Genomic DNA, 24,277 nt, shown 5'->3' with positions numbered 1-24,277 from the left:
TCAAAAAGAAAAAAAAAAAAAAGTTCTTGAATAAAGAAGGATTATTCTTCCAAGAATCCGGTGTAGCTGTGTACCTTATAACAAGTGCAGTTCACTTACTGTTACACTCAAAGACAAGTTTGTATATTGATTGGTTCTTTCAAATTCTTCACCTCAGTTTCTTCTTGAGTACTTGTAGAAAGAATGATACCGATGGCTATTTTGATTTCTTTTTTACGTTCTTTTCTCATTTCTGGAAATATTTAGTAATTAAATGTATTATATGTTAAAGTCTGTTGACTTATACTGAGCTATGTTAAGAAATTATTTCCAATGTGTTTGTACCAACAGGTTGGCGATAGTATTGTTCACAAAGCCAGAGAGACCTTGGAACGAGCTATTAAACTGGTGAATGACACCAAGAAATGGGGGGCTAGGGTTGTATATGGCGATACTGACAGGTAATGGGTTTTTGGTTTTGTAGTTGTCTTTTTGCATCTCTCCAGATCTTCATTTCAGTGTTTAAAATGGCTTAAGGGAATCTTTTCTAAAAATAGAGTTCTGTCTGAGTCCTTTCCAGTCCTTACGATCTCATGATCAGAGTTAACACAGATCCTGATTTACCAGATAGGATGGTAAGAGACAGTTTGTGTCCTGAGCCACAAACTGAAGATACCTATGGCTTCCCTCCAGGTAGCTCTAAGCCAAGTAGATAGTGATCTGTAAACTAACTGTGTACGCAGGAGTCTAGTTTATTTAAAGAAACTACTTTTAATGTGAATAATTCCTCTAATATAGCTGTAACTCTCTGAATTTAAGTGTATATCTTAAAATAATTAAACTGTTTTTGAAGGACAGTTGCCAGAACTGTGAGTGGTTAACTTACCACTCAGCCCCAGAATATGTTGACCTTCTAAGAGAAGTGCATATAGGCAAATACAGTTTTCCATTTGATTCCAGAGGGTCCGCAGACTTCCTCAAGCCTATTATTTATGGATTGGCAAATAATGTGCCTGCATTTGAAGGCACATTATTAATAATGTAAGTTATTAACACCAGCTTGCATGCTTCCTTGCTTGCTGTGATATTTTTCAGGTTTCAGTTATTTATGTAACATCTTTTTTGCATGGCTTATTGAAATTCTTCTAGAATGTAGGCACTATTCAAATTTCTTACAGTGAAATTTTTTCCATATTGGGGACGTAGATTCACAGTGTGATCATGCTAAGAGCACTTGCATCAAGACCTCTGATCTCTTTACAGTCCAACAGAGCAATAGGAGATAATGCTTCTGATCATTAAATAGTTTATAAGTAATCTTTGAACAGCATTTAATCTTACCCAGTTCTTTAAAATGTTCAGACAGCATAATCATATTAATGCTGAATGAGACCTTGCCTTATAGAGCAGCTGTTTCATTACCAGCAGGTGGGGATAGTTTCAAATTATCCAGGCCCTAATTATCCATATTCTCTCCTGTTCCTCATCAAAAGCCACTTCTTAGTTTGGCTTTGGTTATTTTACTGTTCTATGAAACTACTTCTGCTGAGTATTCTAGCAAAATAAGAGTTACTAAAAGAAATTCTGCACTTGTTAGCAGAACTCCTTAAAAAATATTTAGGGAAAAATGTTAGTCCTTTAACTTACTGATTTTAATTCAGGGGCTATCCATGTTGTTGACAACACCCAGAAGTCAGCATGATTCTGATTGTAGTCATATTATTTACCCTTTAAGATCTGTAAGAAGTCAGGCTACAAAAAATAATAGACTCACAGAATGTCAGAGCCGGATGGGATTTCGATATTATTTAGGCCAGCAGTTTTCATACTTGGGGAGGGGAGAGCTTAGAATGTGCCTCAAGTATGCTTATTAAGAACAAATTTCCCTAAGATAAGAAATTTAAGATCTTGCAACTAGTCAGTAAAGAGCCATAAATTGATATTCAGTGTTTTGATTCCTAGCTTTCTCTCTCTGATGTAGAGAGAAAGCATAATGACATGCTTTCTCTCTACATCAGATTTTATAGTTATTATATGATTCCAGTCAAAGGAAATTTACTTGCAATGTCATTAAAACTTTTGATCACCATTCACTACCTGATACATTCAACAAACATTGGCCAGGCATGCTGGCTCATGCTTGAAATCCTAGCACTTTGGGAGGCCAAGGCAGGTGGATTGCTTGAGTCCAGAAGTTTTAAGACCAGCTTGGGCAACAAAGTGCAACCCTGTCTCTACAAAAAATTAAAAAATTAGCCGGACGTGGTGTGCACCTGTACTCCTAGCTACTTAGGAGGCTGTGAGGTGGGAAGATCGCTTGAACCCAGGAGTTCAAGGCTGTAGTCAACCATGATCATGCCACTGCACTCCAGCCTGGGTGACAGAATGAGACCCTGTCTCAAAAGCAAGAAACCCAAATGTTTAGTGATGTCTGTATGAGGGCAATTCACAACAGTGTCACCCTGGCAGAATACAAGTAAGTTCTTGAAGGAGGACAAAAAAAAGTCAGTACCATAGTTTTTGGCCCCACAGCGCCCAGTCCTACCCAACAATATTTTACTCCTTAGTAATTACTTTGCCTTGTTAAATATAATTTAAATTTGTTTTTTTTCCTTGGAAGGACAATAATGATAAAAGGTTGAGAAACACTGCTCTTGGGATAATAGGTAATGCTTGGTGGAGTGAATAAGAGTTCCTGGCTGGGCACAGTGGCTCACGCCTGTAATCCCAGCACTTTGGGAGGCCAAGGCAGGCGGATCACCTGAGGTCGGGAGTTTGAGACCAGCCTGACCATATGGAGAAACCCCATCTCTACTAAAAATACAAAATTAGCTGGGCGTGGTGGCGCATGCCTGTAATCCCAGTTACTTGGGAGGCTGAGGCAGGAGAATCACTGGAACCCAGGAGGCAGAGGTTGCGGTGAGCCGAGGTTGCGGTGAGCCAAGGTTGCGCCATTGCACTCCAGCCTGGGCAACAAGAGCGAAACTCCATCTCAAAAAAAAAAAAAAAAGGCCAGGTGTAATGGCTCACACCTGTATCACACCTGTAATCCCTGTACTTTGGGAGGCCAACGCAGTGGATCACCTGAGGTCAGGAGTTCAAGACCAGCCTGGCCAACGTGATGAAACTATTTAAAAAATTAGCTGGGTGTGGTGGTACATGCCTATAATCCCAGCTACTCAGGAGGCTGAGGCAGGAGAATCGCTTGAATGCAGGAAGTGGAGGTTGCAGTGAGCCAAAATCACGCCACTGCACTCCAGCCTGGGCAATAAGAGAAAAACTCCGTCTCAAAAAAACAAAAAAAAAAAGGAGTTCCCAACTGAGAGTGAGGAGACCTGGATTCTCTTTCTAGCTATACTCCTAGATGATGGCATAGCCATTAATAAGTCATTTTGCGTCTCTGAGGCTTAGTTGCCTCATCATCAAAATGAAGGAAATCTGATAGATGAAGGTAAATGACCTTCCAATTATGGTGACATTCCAGTTAAACTTTTAGTTATTTTTAAATGTACAATAAGTTATTGTTGACTGTAATTGCTCTGTTGTGCTATCAAATACTAGGTCTTATTCTAACTACATTTTTGTACCCATTAACCATCCCCACTCCCCACACATACACAGTACCTTTCCCAGCCCCTGGCAACCTAGTAGAAACTCTTTTTCTTTTTTTTTCCCTGAGACAGAGTCTCACTCTGCCGCCCAGGCTGGAGTGCAGTGCAGTGCAGTGACGCGATCTCGGCTCACTGCAAGCTCCGCCTCCCAGGTTCACACCATTCTCCTGCCTTAGCCCCCCGAGTAGCTGGGACTACAGGCATGCACCATGCCCAGCTAATTTTTGTATTTTTAGTGGAGATGGGGTTTCACTATGTTGGCCAGGCTGGTCTTGAACTCCTGACCTCATGATCCACCCACCTTGGCCTCCCAAAGTGCTAGGATTACAGGCATGAGCCACCACACCCAGCCAATAATAACTTTTAAGATGTAAAGTATATGTACCTTTATTTCTTTATCATTTTTATGGAATTATAATTTTTAACAACATGTATAATATGTAATAAAATATAAAAATGTATAGGCCCAAGTTACCAGCTACCATGACAGTCAAGATATAGAACACTTTTTATCACCCTAAAATTTTCTCATTCTCCCTTTACAGTGAATCCCTCACCCTCACTCCATGCCCTAGACAACCACTTATCTGATTTTTATTACCATAGCTTAGTTTTGCCTATTATAAAACTGTATAGAAATATGTGTATGTCCACTTATTTTAAATGTTGCATACGGCCAGGCGCAGTGGCTCATGCCTATAATCCCAGCACTTTGGGCAGATCACCTGAGGTCGGGAGTTCGAGACCAGCCTGACCAACATGGAGAAACCCCGTCTCTACTAAAAATACAAAATTAGCCAGGCGTGGTCATGCATGCCTGTAATCCCAGCTACTCAGGAAGCTGAGGCAGGAGAATCGCTTGACTTGGGAGGCAGAGGTTGCGGTGAGCTGAGATCGCGCCATCGCACTCCAGCCTAGGCAACAAGAGCAAAACTCCATCTCAAAAAACAAAAAAAAAATGTTGCATTCATCATTGCATCTGAACATTTTTAAGAATAATAATCTTTCATAAAAACAGTTGGCAGTTGCATGTGAAGTTCAACATACACTTAGCATATGACCCAGCGATTCCACTCCTTTATGCTTATCTTAGAAAAAAGAAAACCTGGCCAGGCGCGGTCAGTGGCTCACGCCTGTAATCCCAGCACTTTGGGAGGCTCAGGCGGGCAGATCATGATGTCAGGAGATCGAGACCATTCTGGCTAACACGGTGAAACCCTGTCTCTACTAAAAATACAAAAAATTAGCCAGGCGTAGTGGCAGGCCCCTGTAGTCCCAGCTACTCAGGAGGCTGAGGCAGGAGAATGGTGTGAACTCGGGAGTTGGAGCTTGCAGTGAGCCAAGATTGCGCCACTGCACTCCAGCCTGGGTGACAGCAAGACTCCATCTCAAAAAAAGAAAAAGGAAAACCTATGTCCACACAAAAACTTGTGTACGATTCTTCATTGGAGCTTTGTTCGTAATAGTCCAAAACTGCAAAATATCTAAACGTCTATCAGTGAGTGATTGGATAAGCAAATTGTGGTATATCCATACAGTGGAATACTGCTCAACAATGGAAACCAACAAGTTGCTGTTATTCTGACACCATGGATGAATCTCAAAATATGCTGAGTGAAAGAAGACGGACACAAAAGAGTACATACTATGTAGTTTCATTTATATAAAATTTTTATTTATTTACTTAGAGACAGGGTCTCACTATATTGCCCAGGCCTATCTCAAACTCCTGGCTTCAAGTAGTCCTCCACTTCAGCCTCCAGAGTTGCTGGGATTACAGGCAAAAGCCTGTATCCCATTTATACCCAGCCCATTTATATAAAATTCTTGGAAAAAACCTATAGTAACAGAAAGCAAGTCTTACGTATTGAACCTGGGGCCAGGAATAGTCTGAAAAATTCTTGTGAAGGAGTACAAGGAGGTCGAGGCTGCAGTGAGCCATGATTATGCCACTGCACTCCAGCTTCGGTAACAGAGTGAGACCCTGCCTCTTAAAAAAATAAAAATTAAAATAAGGTAGTATTGGTATAAATGAGCATCAGATGGCCTACAAAGAAACTAAAAAAAACCTTCAGATGGTTCGAAGTATAGCCTAGATTGAAGGTCTAATTAACTAAGGCATTTTTATTCTACCTTAGTGAATGTTAAAATTAATTCAGATTGAGACAATATTTATTTTAAAGACTTTCAGTAGAGTTGAATAAACTACTTTTTTCGTTTCTTTTAATTTTTCATATTAGGCTCTCAGGCAAGTACTGTCTCCAGTATTAGCAGGGACTTCTTCCAAAGAAACCATCCAAAATGGGATTTTAAAATCCAGTATAAAAACACTTCAGAAATAAGAGATTGGTTTATATGGCTAGAAAAAAGAATCTTAAAGTCATGTTTCAAGATACCATCCATTTCCACTATTTAATGGCTTTTCACTAGAAATATAAGTGAAGATGAACTTTATAATCTATCTTACTTAAATATTTATTAACCATTACTTCTGTTGGTGGTCAGGTTGTAGTATATACTGAAATAGAAAAAAAGATGCCCAATGCATTTTGTCAGTTATTTTTGAGTATATTTTGTATTGGTATTTTGAGTATATTGTGTATTGGTATTTTTTATTCATGTAATTCAATATTATTCATTACCAAGTAACATGATCCATTATAGCAAATGAAAAGATATACGGATGTACACAAAGTGTTTGTAATGTCTTTTTTCTATATGATATGATTACAGATGTTGATTTTCTTCCGTGTGTCTTTTTATGTTTTCTAACTATTTTTCAGTTAACATACATTACAGAATATATGTCTGTCTTTTTTTTTTTTTTCTGAGACGGAGTCTCGCTCTGTCACCCAGACTGGAGTGCAATGGCGCAATCTCGGATCACTGCAACCTCTGCCTCCTGGGTTCAAGCGATTCTCCCACCTCAGCCTCCCAAGTAGCTGGGACTACAGGCACATACCACCTCCCCCAGCTAATTTTTGTATTTCTTTAGTAGAGACGGGGTTTTGCCATGTTGGCCAGGCTGGTCTCAAAATCTTGACCTCAGGTGATACACCCGCCTCAGCCTCCCAAAGTGCTGGGATTACAGGTGTGAGCCACCACGCCCAGCCAATGTCTGTCTTTTTTAAGTTGAGTGGTTCTGGCCTTAAGGAAACTTTTCCCATATCACAAGTACATCTTCCATTTTCTTATAATCACATAGTCTCTTATTTTGTGACTTAACTGTGTACCACAGTGGTCCCCAGCCTTTTTTTTTTTTTTTAGATGGAGTCCTAAGCTGCAGTGCAGTAGTATAATCTCAGTTCACTGCAACCTCTGCCTCCCAGACTCAAGCAATTCTCCTGCCTCAGCCTTCCAAGTTGCTGGGATTATAGGCACATGCCACCAGGCCTGGCTAATTTTTATATTTTAGTAGAGATGGGGTTTCACCATGTTGGTCAGGCTGGTCTCAAACTCCTGACCTCAGACGATCCACCACCTTGGACTCCCAAAATACTGGGATTACAGGTGTGAGCCACTGTGCCTGGACCACAGCAGTCCCCAACCTTTTTAGCACCAGGGATCGGTTTCATGGAAGACAATTTTTCTGCAGACCAGGTGGTTTGGAGATGAAACTGTTCCACCTCAGATCATTAGGCATTAGATTCTCATAAGGTGCACACAACCTAGATCCTTCACTTGTGCGCAGTTCACAATAGGGTTCATGCTCCTATAAGAATCTAATGCTGCCACTGATCTGACTAATCTGCCACTGATCACAGACTGACTGGTATCAGTCTGTGGGCTTGGGGTTAGTGACCCCTTGTGTACCATACAAAGCCTTAAATGTCCAGGGATGATCCAGGACTTTCCTGAGTACTGGGATATCTGAGCTGATCTGTGTGTTAGAAATATTGGATGTCTTAAAAGATTTGTAACAAGAAATATCATGAGTACATAAGGAAAGTAATAAAACAGGAAAGCTTACATAGGAAGCATTTTAAAGAGTAAATAGGAGAAAGGGTTCTTTGGCATTAGAGTCATAGCCAGGAAAGTTACTCTTGATAAAATTTTTGTTACAATGACTTCCTCATTACCTTACTTTATTTTTAATCCCCTTAGTATGTTTGTGCTACTGAAAGGTGCCACTAAGGAGCAGTCTTTTAAGATTGGTCAGGAAATTGCCGAAGCTGTAACTGCTACCAATCCTAAACCAGTGAAATTGAAGTTTGAAAAGGTAAGAGGAATGTAATATTAGTAATCACATATAAAATTCATATACCTTCTAGAGACCTCTGATTTGTTCAGTACATTTTCAGAATCACTAATAGTATATGGGTCTATTAAAGTGTTAAATTTGGGCCACATGCAGTGGCTCATGTCTGTAAACCTGGTACTTCGGGAGGCCAAAGCAGGAGGGTTGCTTGAGACCAGGAGTTTGAGATCAGCCTGGACAACATAGCCACACCCCATCTCTACAAAAATTAAAAAGTTAACCAGGCATAGTGGCACATGCCTGTAGTCCCAGCTATTCCAGAGGCTGAAGTGGGAGGACCACTTGAGCCCAGGTATTCAAGGTTACAGTGAACTGTGATTGACCAGTGCACTCCAGCCTGGGGAACAAAGTAAGACCCTGTCTCTAAAAAAAAAAAAGTATTTAAATATTTTCTCTTTTGTATAATTTTCTCAAAATTTGTTTAGTAATTATGTAAGGAAATGAAAACTTTGTTCCAGTAACTATTATTGTGTAACAGATCACCCCAAACTTAATGGTGTAAAACAGCCAGCATTTCATTCTGCTCACAGATTTTCTGGCTCAGGAATGCAGACAGGGTGCAACTGGAATGGCTTCTCTCTGCTGCACAATGTCTAGTTCCTCGAGAAGACCGTTAGGGGTTAGGGGTAACCCAACCAGCAGCTAAGGGTTGAAACCATCTGAAGCTTGCTTACCATCATGTCTGGTGGTTGATGCTGGCTGCTAGTTGGGACATCAGCCAGAACACCTACCAGTGACCTTTCACCAGGGCTGCTTGTTCTCCCTCACAACATGAGGGTTGGGTTCTAGGTGTGAACGTCCCAAAGAAAGACAAAAGCTGCTTTGTTTATGACCCAGGCTCAAAGTCACACAGTGTCACACGCCTCTCTAGATTTAAAGGGAGTGAACTTAGACCCCACTATTAATAGGAAGAATGTCAAAGTCACATTGTAAAAAGACTACATAGGATGGAAGATATATTCTTTCTTTGCAAAACAAAGTCTACCACAAGGACTTTCAACTCTTTTTCACTTACCTTTAGATATCAAATATGTATTTCTTTCTTTCTGTATAAAAGATACTTAGCCTAGGAACTGTGTGGAATACGAAGAAGTGTAAGACACAGTCCTGCCCTCTAAGAGCCAGTAATCTAAAAGGAAAGGTTAGGAATGTATATAAGTAGTCTCTTGTTATAAACATAACAGAAAGCAAGATGAGAATAGTCCACTTAAACACTGTGAGAGCACAAAGGAAAGGAGGAATTGTGTCCTCCTGGACTGGATAGGGAGACTCCATATAGGAAGTAACAATGAACTGTGTCTTGAAAAATTGTTAGAATTTCAGTAGGCAGACGTGGGGCTGCAATCATTCTGCACAGAAGAAAATGGCATGTATGGAATTGGAAAAGCACAGTATGGAAATACAGGGAAGCAGGAGATAGATCCGGAAAAATAAAGTTGAGACCAGACTGTAGACTGTCTTGAATGCCAAGCTGAAGTGTTTATACTTTATTCAGTAAATAAACAAAACTGATAGTGCAAGAAAAGGAGTGAGCAAGTGGTAACAACTTAAAGACAATTCATTTTGCTCCCACGTGTTATATCATGAATTTGTTGGGCCCAAAGTCATATATAGAATTTTTTTAATAGTTGATATTTGATTAAAGAAAGCACGAAGACATAAAAATAAAACATTCTTAGTGGGGGAAAATGGTTATTAAGAGGCATTTTATTAATTTTACCACAGGTATATTTGCCCTGTGTTTTACAAACAAAAAAGAGGTATGTGGGTTACATGTATGAAACACTGGATCAGAAGGACCCGGTATTTGATGCAAAAGGAATAGAAACAGTCAGAAGAGATTCCTGCCCTGCTGTTTCTAAGGTAAGTTTTATCTATCTTGTCTTCATCTGTAAGAAATAAGTGGCTAAAGTATCTGGTGAAAATGTAACTATCCTTAAACATACATCTAGGTGAAGGAACTATAGCCTATATAATTAATATAACTATAGGAGTAACTACATGAATTTTGAGAATTTTATTTGTAGTGTCTTGTTTTTGTTTGTCTCACTTTGTCACCCAGGCTGGAGTGCAGTAGTCCAATCCTGGCTCACTGCAGCCTTGACCTCCTGAGCTCAAGCAATCTTTCTGCCTTAGCCTCCTGAGTAGCTAGAATTTTATTTCTAATAAAAACAATTTATTTGATTTTAGTCCTTAAGTTTCTGACTTCCTCCCATACCTTACGTTTTATCAAAAATTACTAAAAAGCAATACATGAGAGTTTCCTGCCTATTGCCTGGAGATCATATATGTCATAGTGTAACAGCTCCCGAAAGCAGAGCAGGATAAACAAGACAAACAGACTGGGTGTGGTGGCTCACGCCTGTAATCCCAGCACTTTGGGAGGCCAAGGCAGGCAGATCACTTGAGGTCAGGAGTTTGAGACCAGCCTGGCCAACATAGTGAAACCCCATCTCTACTAAAAATACAAAAATTATCCGGGTGCATGCCTGTAATCCCCGCTACTCGGGAGGCTGAGGTGTGAGAATCACTTGAACCCGGGAGGAGGAGGCTGCAGACAGCCAAGATCATAACACTGCACTCAGCCTGGGCAAGAGAGTGAGACTCCATCAAAATAAAATAGAAACAGAGAGATTACATAAGTAACATAATACATGCCAGATTAACTGAACTTTCATTTATTTGGATTATCAAATACAAATTAGGAAGATTTCCAAACAATTAGCTATAAATTACTCAAATTTCTCAAGCATAATAACCATGATATTTTTTGGCTTTTTCTTTATTCGGGCCTAGACTCCTTCTATAGCAAAACAAAAATAAATGGTATAAATGGGAATAGCATTCTATATACTGTTTGATGAGAGCATTAAAAGCATAGTGGATTGAATATTATCAATATATTATGTCATATATATAATATGTGAATTTGGGATTTTTTCGGCACTATTTCTGGAAGAGATATAATCCAGTACCTTCTTTCTCTGTAGGCAGAACTGTACTCAAGCTAAATTAATAAGCTTATTGTATAAATATCCATTGGTTCCAGTATTCAGAATAAGACACAGAGCTTTCACCTAGAACTAACTTAATCTACTTGGCCGGGCATGGTGGCTCACGCCTATAATCCCAGCACTTTGGGAGGCCGAGGCGGGCGGATCATGAGGTCAGGAGATCGAGACCATTCCTGGTTAACACGGTGAAACCCCGTCTCTACTAAAACAAAAAATTAGCCGGGCGTGGTGGCACACGCCTGTAGTCCCAGCTACTCGGGAGGCTGAGGCAGGAGAATCGCTTGAACCCGGGAGGGAGAGGTTGCAGTGAGCCGAGAGCATGCCATTGCACTCCAGCCTGAGCGACAGAGCAAGACTCCGTCTCAAAAAAAAAAAAAAAATTAATCTTACATAAATCCACTGCATGCTGGTTATTTCCTAGTAGAAATTTCCAACACAGAAAATTCTGTCATCATTATTTATCAACACTATAAAAAGTCAAAAAGGCTGATTTTGATTTGACTGCCTGGTGATCTTTAAACTTCTCTGTGCTTCCTGTGACTGAATCAGGACCCTTTCTATACTGGTAAATAAAAAAACAATACATGAAATCGTGTCTGGTTTCTTGTACCTAGAGGCTTTGACTATTAAAAAAAAAAAAACATGTTTTATGTTGCGTATCACATAGCAAATGTTAATCTGCATGACATTCCACATGATTTTCCTTAAACTACATGATATTCTATTTTTAGAAATAGCAAGCTCTATAAAGTCTCAAATAACTTTCAATTTTTAATAATTTTATTATCCCATCATTGTAAGTAACAGATTATTTAGGTAGGTTAGCAGGTTACCCAGTAGTTACATAATTGAAAGTGTAATAACAATGATGAAACATACTAGGAGATATTTTATCTTTACTTGCATATCTTTTTTGTTTTAAGATACTTGAGCGTTCTCTAAAGCTGCTATTTGAAACGAGAGATATAAGTCTAATTAAACAGTATGTTCAGCGACAATGTATGAAGCTTCTGGAAGGAAAGGCCAGCATACAAGACTTTATCTTTGCCAAGGAATACAGAGGAAGTTTTTCTTATAAACCAGGAGCTTGTGTGCCAGCCCTTGAACTTACAAGGTAATGATACCCTCAGTACCTTGCCAGGATAGTCCTGAGATTCTGCATAGGTCTAGAGTAAATGAAAAGACAGTCCATAGACACAGACACACAATTGTTTCTTTACCTGCGCACATGAAGCCTCACTGAAAGTTAGTGAATACTCCCTCATACTTTGTAAGGTGTGAAGAGGAAACCTCTTTTGGGCTTTCTTTCAGAAACTTATGCAAAGAAATTGTGACACAGTGCTTGAACCATTTGTTTTTCCCACATCAAAATCACTAGGTAGTCCTTAATACTGTTCTACCAAAGCATTTAGATGGTGTCATTCTGGAATCAGATAGTTTAACCTGGTAAATTTTCTCTTATCTTTCATGATAGATTTATGATAGTTAGTTCTCATTCTTAGGGGATAAAATACATCTTTTTTCCTGCCCCTGGAGGCAGGGTCTCACTCTGTTGCCCAGGCTGGAAAGCAGTGGTGCAATCACAGCTCACTGCAGCCTTGACCTCCCAGGCTCAAGCGATCCTCCCACATCAGCCTCCCAAGTAGCTGGGATAACAGGTGTGCACCATTATGGTGGCTAATTTTTTTGTGGAGATGGGGTCTCACTATGTTGCCCAAGCTGGTCTCAAACTCCTGGGCTCAGGCGATCCTTGGCCTCCCAAAGTGCTGGAATTACAGGCATGAGCCACCACTCCCACCTAAAGTACATCTTAAGCTAGTTAATATCTACCAACTCATTATTTTCCAGGTAACAATGATTTACGGAGTAATTTTTAAACTCTTGTAGGATATCTACACTTGGTGTCAACTAAGCAAAATGTATATTATTCTCAAAGAAATAGTAATTCTGTTTTGAAAGTGTCTTTTGTAGTTTTTTCATTGTTTTATTATTGTTTCTTACTTAATTTGTGAGAAAGATGGCTTCCATGACAGTATTTGGGTGTGGTTTTTTTCTTTGGATTTGAATAGGAAAATGCTGACTTATGACCGGCGCTCTGAGCCTCAGGTTGGGGAGCGAGTGCCATACGTCATCATTTATGGGACCCCCGGAGTACCACTTATCCAGCTTGTAAGGCGCCCAGTGGAAGTCCTGCAGGACCCAACTCTGAGACTGAATGCCACTTACTATATTACCAAGCAAATCCTTCCACCCTTGGCAAGAATCTTCTCACTTATTGGTATTGATGTCTTCAGGTGGTACCATGAATTACCAAGGGTAAGCTTACCAAATAGTACATGTGCTCTAACCATGGAGAGATTTCACTCCAAATTTTCAGTAGAACTAAAGGTTTTATGTGCTATTGATACAGGAGTGCTGGGAGGGGAAGAGTGTGGTCCCGTAAAATGATACAGAAAGCGGGAGGGGAAGTGCTGGGTAGAGAAAGGTGGGTCCCTGGCTAGGGCTCCACCCCCCACAGATCTAGGTGAGGATAGGCACTCCTGGTTTCATGCCCAAATGTTGCCATTTTCCAAGACCACCTTGGCCCGCCACGCCCCAATCCTGGGCCTATAAAAACCCGAGACCCTAGTGGGCAGACACACAAGCGGCTGGACATTGTGAGGAACACATCGGTGGAAGACCCAAGCGGCTGGTCGTCAAGAGGAGCACGCCAGCAGAGCAGCACACTGAGAGGCACTGGCACACTGGCAGGCCATTGACCAGCAGGACAAGGTGGAGTTTGGCCGGGGCAGTCGGAGAAGAGATGGGGCCACCTAGCAGCCCAACTCCAGGGGAAAACCATCTCCCTTCTGATTCCACCATCAGATGAGAGCTACTTCCACTCAATAAAACGTTGCACTCATTCTCCTAGCCCATGGGGTGATCGGATTCTTCTGGTACACCAAGGCAAGAACCCGGAATACAGAAAGCCCTCCATCCTTGAGACAAGCTAGAGGGTCTAACTGAGCTAGTTAACACAAGCCGCCTATAGACGGCAAACTAAAAGAGTACCCTGTAACACACACCCACTGGGGCTTCAGCTGTAAACATTCACCCCTAGACACTGCCATGGGGCCAGAGCCCCACAACCTGCCCATCTGTATGCTCCCCTAGAGGTTTGAGCAGCAGAGCACTGAAGAAGCGAGCCATTCCCCCCTGTCGCACACCCTGCGAGGGGAACGAGGGAGCCTTTCCTGTTTCACTATGAGAGCAAAGCAGATCCTCTATCCTAAACTGGCAAAGATGTCATGCTCTCCTGGTTTCCTAAAAGATAAACGTTTAAGTATTCTACAAACACCTTCCTAGCTTCTATCAAGTTGGCCGAATTACAGAAATATTAAAATAAATCCCACAACAATTTCAATGGTAGCCACAAAATAACATAGAATAAGCCAGTTAATAGAAAATAAATGTACAGCCAAAAATTCCTTCGAAATGAATGTCTAAGAAAGGTGTAGGATTTAGTATCTAGACACACTAGACACAGCTCTGAAGAAACCAGAGTAAAGAATTACTGCAGTGGTAAAATAGCATTATAGTTGTTCCCCAACTTACGATGGTTCAACTTAAGATTTTTCTACTTAACGATGGTGCAAAAATGATATGCATTCAGTAGAAACCATAGTTCAAGTACCCATACAACCATTCTGTTCTTCGTTTTTGGTACAGTATTCAATAAATTCCATGAGATATTCAACACTTTATTATAAAATAGGCTTTGTGTTAGATGATCTTGCCCACCTATATGTTACTGTAAGTGTTCTGAGCACATATCCTGGCTCTAAGGCAGGAAACTCAGATTCTTTATTACTAATGTTCATCACCAGCAAGAATGTTAACCCAATGACGTTTGTAAGAGGCTAACCTAATAACTTTTTTACAAAGTGATTTATTGTGGCACTATTCACAATAGCAAAGACTTGGCACCAACCCATATGTCCATCAGTGATAGACCGGATTAAGAAAATGTGGCACATATACACCATGGAATACTGTGCAGCCATAAAAAAGGATGAGTTCATGTCCTTTGCAGGGACATGGATGAAGCTGGAAATCATCACTCAGCAAACTATCACAAGGACAGAAAACCAAACACCGCCCATTCTCACTCATAGGTGGGAATTGAACAACGAGAACACTTGGACACAACAAGAACATCACACACCAGGGCCTATCGGGGGGTGGGGGGCTGGGGTAGGGATAGCATTTGGAGAAATACCTAATGTAAATGATGAGTTGATGGGTGCAGCAAACCAACATGGCACATTTATACATATATAACCTGCGCACACCCTAGAACTTAAATTAAAAAAAATGTATCTGATAATATTAAGATGTAAGTTCCATGAAAGCAAGGACTTCATTCATTTCTGTAGCTCCAGTATCTGGAACAGTGCCTGGCACATAGTAGCTACTCAACATTTGTTGAATGAGTGAATTAATGAAAGAATGAATCAATGCCTGAGTAAACCTGTAATTAGCATGAAAGTAGCAGCTCTGCTGTGAAGCTGACTCAGACTTACTTCTGAATGGATGTTTTTGTAGATCCATAAAGCTACCAGCTCCTCGCGAAGTGAACCTGAAGGGCGGAAAGGCACTATTTCACAATATTTTACTACTTTACACTGTCCTGTGTGTGATGACCTAACTCAGCATGGCATCTGTAGTAAATGTCGGAGCCAACCTCAGCATGTTGCAGTCATCCTCAACCAAGAAATCCGGGAGTTGGAACGTAAACAGGAGCAACTTGTAAAGGTACAGTTTTGTTCCATAGGCCTGGAATCACAAGCAGTCTGATCTTACAGGAAGATATAGTCACTCTTGAATTATAGTGTGAGATACAAAACTGGTGTGAAAAGTGAAATGAGTCTAAATGATAAACTTCATAAAAATCTCAAAAATATCAAACTATTAATAATGGTCTGTTTTATAACTTATTTTTTGTTTTTTTTTTATGGAATAGTGTGTTGTGTTTCTTAATAGCTACAACAAGAATGGCCATCCATCCAATTTCTTTTATAATACAGGTTGAGCATCCCTAATTGAGAAAAATCAAAATTCAAAATGCCCCAAAACTGAAAGTTTTTGAGCACCAACATGACTCTCAAAGGGAATGCTCATCAGAGCATTTCAGAGTTCAGATTTTCAAATTAATGATACTCAACCAGTAAGTATAATGCACTTATTCCAAAATCTGAAAAAATTTGAAATCTGAAACACTTCTGGTCTTAAGCGTTTCAAAGAAGGGATACTCAATCTACAGTATTAAAAAGAAGAAAGGAAAAGTCTCAATTGCCCTACTAGTGCTTACCATTCTTTAAAGAAAAATACCTAGTTGTCTTAGATAATTGCTTGCTAGTAAACTTGGAAGGTTTATAATTCTGTGAGTCCAGATAGATGATTCATGGCATGATTGAGTCATACTGCGTGCCAGAGACTGTTCTAGGCACCTTTACAGGTGAGTAAACTGACAGAGAGTTTAAGTGATTTGCATGTTACACTGCTAAGTGGCGGAGCTGGGATATAGATATAAAATGCAAGGATGATTTTTCAAGTATGAGAATTCTAGCAGAAATAAACAACAAACATCTCGAAGTAAGTTGAAGAATGAAATCTAAAGAAAAATTTGCCACCTCGCACCCCCCAATAAAATCATTACTCATTATGGTTGATAAGTCATCTCCGTTCTGTCCCTACCTGCTATCCCTCTGTCACCATTTCTTGCTCTTCTCTGTCACACTCTACCTCCACCCATACCATACTGAACTTCTCTTAGGTCTGTGAATGCCCCTCACCGCCTCCTCCTGGCCTTTAAACACCCTGCTCCTTCTGCCAGGAACACTTTCCTCTACCTATCCCACCCCACCCCCTATCTTCTGAGGAATCAGCTGAAACCCCTGGACTGGGTGAAGCCTTCCCTGCAGTACGCTCCTGCCCTAATCCCCTCTGCTTTACTGTGATTTGGGGTTTGTCTGTCCTCCTCACTAAATAGCAAATAAGCCAGTGAGGACAGAGGCCCGGTTCTTTCACTGTCAAGTCAGTTATGCCTAGCATATAGCCAAGTCCATGGGGCTGGTCTGTAAATATTTATTGAATGAATGAACAAGTTCCTGCTTAATGCATGATTAAAGAAGGAATATATCACTGGAGTTATTACCAACCAACTTTCAGCCATTTTGTACCAGTTCTGTGGTTCTAGTCAGTACAACCACTGAAGTCACTGGGTGCTCCCAGCTTCTGTTTATTTTATAGACTTCTGTCCTGATGGCAGCAGCCAACTCTCATAGAACTATAATTCCCTTGCTGGATCCTAGTATGAAGCCTAAATGAGAGCAGGACCTCCAGGGCTCTGCTAAGGTCAGACTGTATGGTCCTTTCCTAGACTTTCTTAGGTTTTTTCTGCACTCAGTGACAAACACATCACTACTTGGGGCCATCAATTTACCCAGAGCCCATCCTCCTTCAACATCAGGTGTTCATTCTTTTTTCTTTTTATTTATTTATATTTTATTTTATTTTATTTTTGAGGCAGGGTCTCACTTTGTCACCCAGACTGAAGTGCAGTGGCATGATCACAGCTCACTGCAGCCTCAACCTCCTGGGCTCAAGTGATCCTCTCAACTCAGCCTCCCATGTAGCTGGGACTACAGGCATATCCCACCATGTTTTACTAATTTTTTAATTTTTTTTTTTTTAGACATGGGGTCTCACTATGTTGCCCAGGCTTGTCTCAAACTGTTGGACTCAAGCAATCCTCCCACTTCAGCTGCCCAAGGGCTGGGATTACGGGCATGAACCACAATGCCTGGCCATCTTATTTCTTATAAAAAATACAGTTTAAAAGAAAGTGATGCCACAGCCATAAAAAGAGAATAAAATCGGCCAGGCATGGTGGCTCATGCCTATACATCCCAGCACTTTGAGATACCAAGGCGGGCAGATCACCTGAGGTCAGGAGTTCAAGACCAGCCTGACCAATATGGAGAAACCCCATCTCTACTAAAAATACAAAATTAGCCGGGCATGGTGGCACATGCCTGTAATCTCAGCTACTCAGGAGGGTGAGGCAGGAGAATCAACCTGGGAGGCAGAGGTTGCAGTGAGCTGAGATTGCAGCATTGCACTCCAGCCTGGGCAACAAGAGTGAAACTCTGTCTCAAAAAAAAAAAAAAAAAAAATCATGTCCTTTGTAACAACATGGATGCAGCTGGGGCCATTATCCTAAGCAAATTAATGCAAAAACAGAAAACCAAATACTGCATGTTCTCACATATAAGTTCTCACATATAATGAACATTGGGTACTCATGGACATAAAGATGGGAATGATGAACACTAGGGATTCCAAAAGGGGGGTGGGGAGAGGAAAAGTTGAAAAACCACCTGTCACGTACTACATTTACTGCATGGACAACAGGATCATTAGAAGCTCAAACCTCAACATCATACAGTATACCCATGTAACAAACCTACATGTATACCCTTGGATCAAAAAAAGAAAAAAAGCGCGATGCTATTTATAAATACTGATGGTTTGTCATCTTTCAAGAGCTATTTTAATTTGAGGTGTTTTTCAAGAACGTTCAAATGAATGTCTCCTATGCACTAATTTGTAGAAATTTTTAATGAAGCAGAAATTACTAGAGATGTGATGAGAATCAGAAACACATCCAAACAAACAGGAGATTTTACATCATTCTCAATCTAAGACCAATCAAGTGATCAGAAATAAATGAAATTACGGAAATTGTAAACATTATAAGTCAGACCTTGTGATTATATATCAAACTCTGTAACCCAGTACCAAAAAATGTACTTCTTGTTTCTAGAATGTTTTAAAAATGGCCATTATCTGGCCAGGCGTGGTGGCTCATGCCTGTAATCCCACTTTGGGAGGCCAAGGCAGGTAGATCACCTGAGGTCAGGAGTTTGAAACGTTTGGCCAACATGGAGAAACCCCAACTCTACTAAAAAATACAAAAATTAGCCAGGCATGGTGGCACGAGCCTTGTACTCCCAACTATGCAGGAGGCTGAGGCAGGAAAATCACTTGAACCCAGGAGGCAGAGGCTGCAGTGAGCCGAGATCACGCCGCTGAACTCCAGCCTGGGTGACAGAGCAAGACTCCATCTAAAAAAAAAAAAAGTCATAGTCTGTGAAAAAAAAAAAGCCTCGGCTGGGCATCGTGGCTCACGCCTATAATCCCAGCACTTTGGGAGGCCGAGGCAGGAGAATCACTTGAGGTCAGGAGTTCGAGACCAGCCTGGCCAACATGGCAAAACCCCATCTCTACTAAAAATATAAAAATTAGCAGGGTACGATGGCAGGCACCTATAATCCCAGCTACTTGGGAGGCTGAGGTAGGAGAATCGCTTGAGCCAGGGAGGCAGAGGTTACAGTGAGCTGAGATTATGCCACTGCACTCCAGCCTGGGCAACAGAGTGAGACTCCATTTCAAAAATAATAAATTAAAAATAAAATAATAAAAATTAAAATTTAAAATTAGCTAGGCATGGTGGCAGGCACCCACAATCCCAGCTACTAAGGAGGCTGAGGCAGGAGAATCGCTTGAACCTGGGAGGCAGAGGTTGCAGTGAACTGAGATCATGCCACTGCACTCCAGCCTGGGCAACAGAATGAGACTCCATCTCAAAAAAAAAAAAAAAAAAAAGAAAAGAAAAGAAATGGAAAGAAAAGAAAGCCTCAATACATTTCAAAAAGTAGAAATATTACAAATGAATGTAATACAATGCTATAAAATGGTAATTAATTACAAACTAACAAAGTGATCCTTCCCCTTGTAAATTCTGTTAAACAAAATGAAAACACTGCAAATCAGATTCTAGATGGCAGATCTCAGAGAAAAATTCATCACCTTAACACTGTTAATCATAAACATGAAGGAATGAAAGCAAATGAAGTAAGCATCTGACTGAAAAATTTTTTTTGAGACAGAGTCTCACTCTGTTGCCCAGGCTGGAGTGTAGTGGTACGATCTTGGCTCACTGCAACCTCTGCCTCCTGGGTTCAAGCAATTCTCCTGCCTCAGCCTCCCGAGTAGCTGGGATTACAGGCGTGCACCACCACGCCCAGCTAATTCTTGTATTTTTAGTGGAGACAGTTTCACCATGTTGGCCAGGCTGGTCTCAAACTCCTGACCTCAGGTGATCCACCTGCCTCTCCGCCTCCCAAAGTACTAGGATTACAGGCATGAGCCACTGTGCCCAGCCTTGACTAAATTTTTTTTAAGCAAGAAAGCCAAAGGATAGTAAAAAGAATAAAGATTAAAGCAGATATTTTTTAAGTGCCTGCCTCCCTATGCGCTACAAAGTAGATGTCCAGGTTGGGGCACTTAAAGTTTTAAATGTAAGCCTGAATCAAGCTATAATGCTCAGGGTTTAAACCACCAGTAAAAGATCTTGAAACTGAACACTGAGTTAAATTTAGTGAGTCAAGTAATTCCATCCTGGCTTATTTATCAGACAAGCACAGAAAGAGCTTAAATATTTATCAGTTTGTCCTGGCACCTGAATGTAACTGCAATTCATAGAGCTGTAATACAGAAATTCTATATTTGGGAATAGATTTGAGTCTCTTGGCAGAGATCTAATTAGCAAAGGCTTCATCGTAGAACAGCGTACTCAGTCTTCATGGAGCACACTGAAGCACATGTTTCTAAGCAGTCTGCTTGTGACAATATCATAATATTGGATACAGTAACCAGTCTACTTAGAAAAAGTGTGCCCTTCGGTTAACTGGAAGATAACTGGGGCAAAGAACAAAAATTCACTGGCCTGTGAGCCATCTCTGAAACTGAAACCCTTTGATAAATATAGATCAAAGAATTCACTAGAGCGTATTTGATTTCTCTTTTAGTTGTTGCCATTTGGTATCGCTTTTTTAAAATCACTTGTCTATGCTATTCAGGTGAAAGTCGGCCTGCATTTTCTTAACCTTTGGAGTCTTCACTGGCATCCTTTTTAATTTATGTTCTTCATGTTTTATAATCTTTTTTTAACTGTATATGCAACTTGAGACTTTTAAGTATTTTTAAAAATCTGATCATTGTGTAAAACATTATAATGCTTCTCTTTTTAAAAACTGCCTTATGATTTATGATTTTCCTTAAGATCAGATCTTATTATACATCCAAATCATCTGGGAAGCCTTAAGTACAGATTCTTAGGCTTTCATGCCCAGAGATTCTGACTCATTATGAGTCTGGGATGGGGCATTTGTTTATTTTTAAGCTCATTGTTAGCCAGGGTTAAGAACCACTGGTCTGCACCACTACTTTCAAATTCACATCATTTGATTTTTTTTTTTTATACTGGCTTTTCTCTTCTGGAATAAGAAAATAACTTTTTTATGATTGGCATATGAGAATATAGTCTAAGTAATTTGAAAAAAAATCGCGTTTATAGTTCATTTAAGAGACATTCTTTGGTAATTGGGTAGCTTATGTAGATTGTAATAGTATTCCATTGTAAATGAAAGTTAATCTTAGGAATTAAATGAATCCTTAGGGAAATTTGTATCTTTACAAAATAATATCCTTTAGAAATGTCTCAACATAGGGTAGTTTAGGCTTCTAAGAGATTAAAATTAATGAAAGTTTCTATAATGTATGTCTGCCAGTAATCTGTAGTAGTCTAGAAAGTAGGGATTATAAAAATTTGTTGTTTGCATACGTGCATAAAAACTTTCCTGTTATTTCTCTTATGCTTTCAGATATGCAAGAACTGTACAGGTTGCTTTGATCGACACATCCCGTGTGTTTCTCTGAACTGCCCAGTACTTTTCAAACTCTCCCGAGTAAATAGAGAATTGTCCAAGGCACCATATCTCCGGCAATTATTAGACCAGTTTTAAATTGTCAGTATCACAGAATTACAGGTGCTATTTTTTTCAGTGTTTACCACTAAACTGTTGTGCATGGTGCTTTTTAACTTTCATCGAGTCAAGGATGTTCACTGTCTATCTGTTATCTGAAGACTATGAAGACTTCTATGCTAACCGAATTAAAATGTACTTGTTGATCTCTGAACAGCTCGCTTCCTACAATGTACAAATTCCTCATTCTGTCACCTTTTAAACATTGTTTCATAATGCAGGTGTTGGATTTGCTCCAGTATGTGTACCATCTTGTAAATTCATTTGAGTAGATCATGTTTACTTCCCAGTGGAAGGAGCACTGAAAACCTCTTAAAGAAAAACCATTTGTGTGTTTTCCTTGAACTGTCTGTATCAAGACGTGTTACTTCGAGATATCCATTCACTTTATAATTTTGACTGCAAAATATTTTGTAAATACACTTTTTTACTTTTCAAACAACTGAGTAAAATAATGTGCAATGACTTTTATACAAATGATTTTCAAGTTGTTTGGTATATTTCCTCTAGGTTTTGCTTGACTCAAAGTAGATCGTTATTTTGATCAAACTGTGCAAACAGTAGTACCATGTGTAGCATTTTGAAACATTATTTTTTAAAAAATGCTGTCTTGCTTTAGCTATTAATGGGGCATTGTGAGGAACTGTGCAAAGACATTTTTGTTACAAACCTGTGGGCCTGTTGCAATACTTTAAAAATAAAAAATTTTATTCCATTTGCTTGTTTTGTATAGACGACATTTCTATTGCTTCTACATATGCTTAAAATATTTTCTTTCCTTATGTAGTGTACAGTTAATCTTATTTGCCATCATCTTGAACACAAAATGTGTATTTAGAATATTTGTATAACTGTGTAAAATACAAAAGGAATTATGTGGTCAGTGCATTGTTTTTTAAACTGGAAATCATTTTGTTTTAAAAGTTAATAATGGAAACCATATTAAAATTGAATAAAATATAAAATATAGCAGTGTGACTTCATCTTTTTTATAAGCCTGCATTGGTTACATCTTACCCTAGCCTTTTCTGAGTTTTAATGAAGTAAATTTAACACATTTTTTATATCCTGTTTGTTTGACATACTGCAATTTCCTTACCAAAACTTCAGGGTTAAAACAAAACAAAACAAAAAAGGCAGCAAAAATGGGAAAATTTAGCAGTCATCCTTTTAGAGAGTTTTAAGAGTGTACTTGTTAGTAGATCTTCAGTGTTCATTTTCATTTTGATATAATTAAATTACTGGGAAAGCAAAAACTATATTCTTAAAAACTTTAATGCCAATCTCTATATGCTTATTTTCTTCAATAGAAAAAAGTTATTTTAGAAGAGAGAGATAAAATAAAAACCTAAAACCATTAAAATCCTACAAGAAAACCTAGGCAATACCATTCAGGACATAGGCGTGGGCAAGGACTTCATGTCTAAAACACCAAAAGCAATGACAACAAAAGCCAAAATCGACAAATGGGATCTCATTAAACTAAAGAGCTTCTGCACAGCAAAAGAAACTACCATCAGAGTGAACAGGCAACCTACAGAATGGGAGAAAATTTTTGCAACCTACTCATCTGACAAAGGGCTAATATCCAGAATCTACAATGAACTCAAACAAATTTACAAGAAAAAAACAACCCCATCAAAAAATGGGCAAAGGACATGAACAGACACTTCTCAAAAGAAGACATTTATGCAGCCAAAAAACACATGAAGAAATGCTCATCATCACTGGCCATCAGAGAAATGCAAATCAAAACCACAGTGAGATACCATCTCACACCAGTTAGAATGGCCATCATTAAAAAATCAGGAAACAACAGGTGCTGGAGAGGATGTGGAGAAATAGGAACACTTTTACACTGTTGGTGGGACTGTAAACTAGTTCAACCATTGTGGAAGTCAGTGTGGCGATTCCTCAGGGATCTCGAACTAGAAATACCATTTGACCCAGCCATCCCATTACTGGGTATATACCCAAAGGACTATAAATCATGCTGCTATAAAGACACATGCACACGTATGTTTATTGCGGCACTATTCACAATAGCAAAGACTTCAAACCAACCCAAATGTCCAACAACGATAGACTGGATTAAGAAAATGTGGCACATATACACCATGGAATACTATGCAGCCATAAAAAATGATGAGTTCATGTCCTTTGTAGGGACATGGATGAAACTGAAAAACATCATTCTCAGTAAACTATCGCAAGGACAAAAAACCAAACACCGCATGTTCTCACTCATAGGTGGGAATTGAACAATGACAACTCATGGACACAGGAAGGGGAACATCACACTCCGGGGACTGTTGTGGGGTTGGGGGAGGGGGGAGGGACAGCATTAGGAGATAATACCTAATGCTAAATGATGAGTTAATGAGTTGAGGAAATCAACATGGCACATGGATACATACGTAACAAACCTGCACATTGTGCACATGTACCCTAAAACCTAAAGTATAATAAAAAAAAAAAACTATG

The 24,277-nt window shown here is 39.7% G+C and overlaps 1 protein-coding gene across 7 annotated transcripts in view; it reads left to right on the top strand.

Annotated features, from left to right (window-relative positions):
* The window catches only part of REV3L (REV3 like, DNA directed polymerase zeta catalytic subunit), a 186,778-nt gene extending 164,016 nt beyond the window's left edge, over positions 1 to 22,762 (top strand). For all 7 annotated transcript variants that reach the window (XM_063630973.1, XM_063630980.1, XM_063630964.1 and 4 more), the window contains 7 exons: positions 331 to 440; positions 7,695 to 7,809; positions 9,574 to 9,711; positions 11,786 to 11,976; positions 12,932 to 13,178; positions 15,447 to 15,656; positions 21,632 to 22,762. In XM_063630973.1, coding sequence (XP_063487043.1) covers positions 331 to 440; positions 7,695 to 7,809; positions 9,574 to 9,711; positions 11,786 to 11,976; positions 12,932 to 13,178; positions 15,447 to 15,656; positions 21,632 to 21,772 — 1,152 coding nt within the window. In that variant the 3' untranslated portion in view covers positions 21,773 to 22,762. The remainder of the gene's footprint in view (positions 1 to 330; positions 441 to 7,694; positions 7,810 to 9,573; positions 9,712 to 11,785; positions 11,977 to 12,931; positions 13,179 to 15,446; positions 15,657 to 21,631) is intronic.
* Positions 22,763 to 24,277: the final 1,515 nt, after the last annotated feature.

This window comes from Symphalangus syndactylus, chromosome 2 (genome assembly GCF_028878055.3).
Source record: "Symphalangus syndactylus isolate Jambi chromosome 2, NHGRI_mSymSyn1-v2.1_pri, whole genome shotgun sequence".
In the NCBI taxonomy this organism is placed as follows: Eukaryota; Metazoa; Chordata; class Mammalia; order Primates; family Hylobatidae; genus Symphalangus; species Symphalangus syndactylus.
The sequence above is the reverse complement of the archived record's forward strand: the minus strand, read 5'-3'. Positions and strand labels throughout refer to the sequence as shown.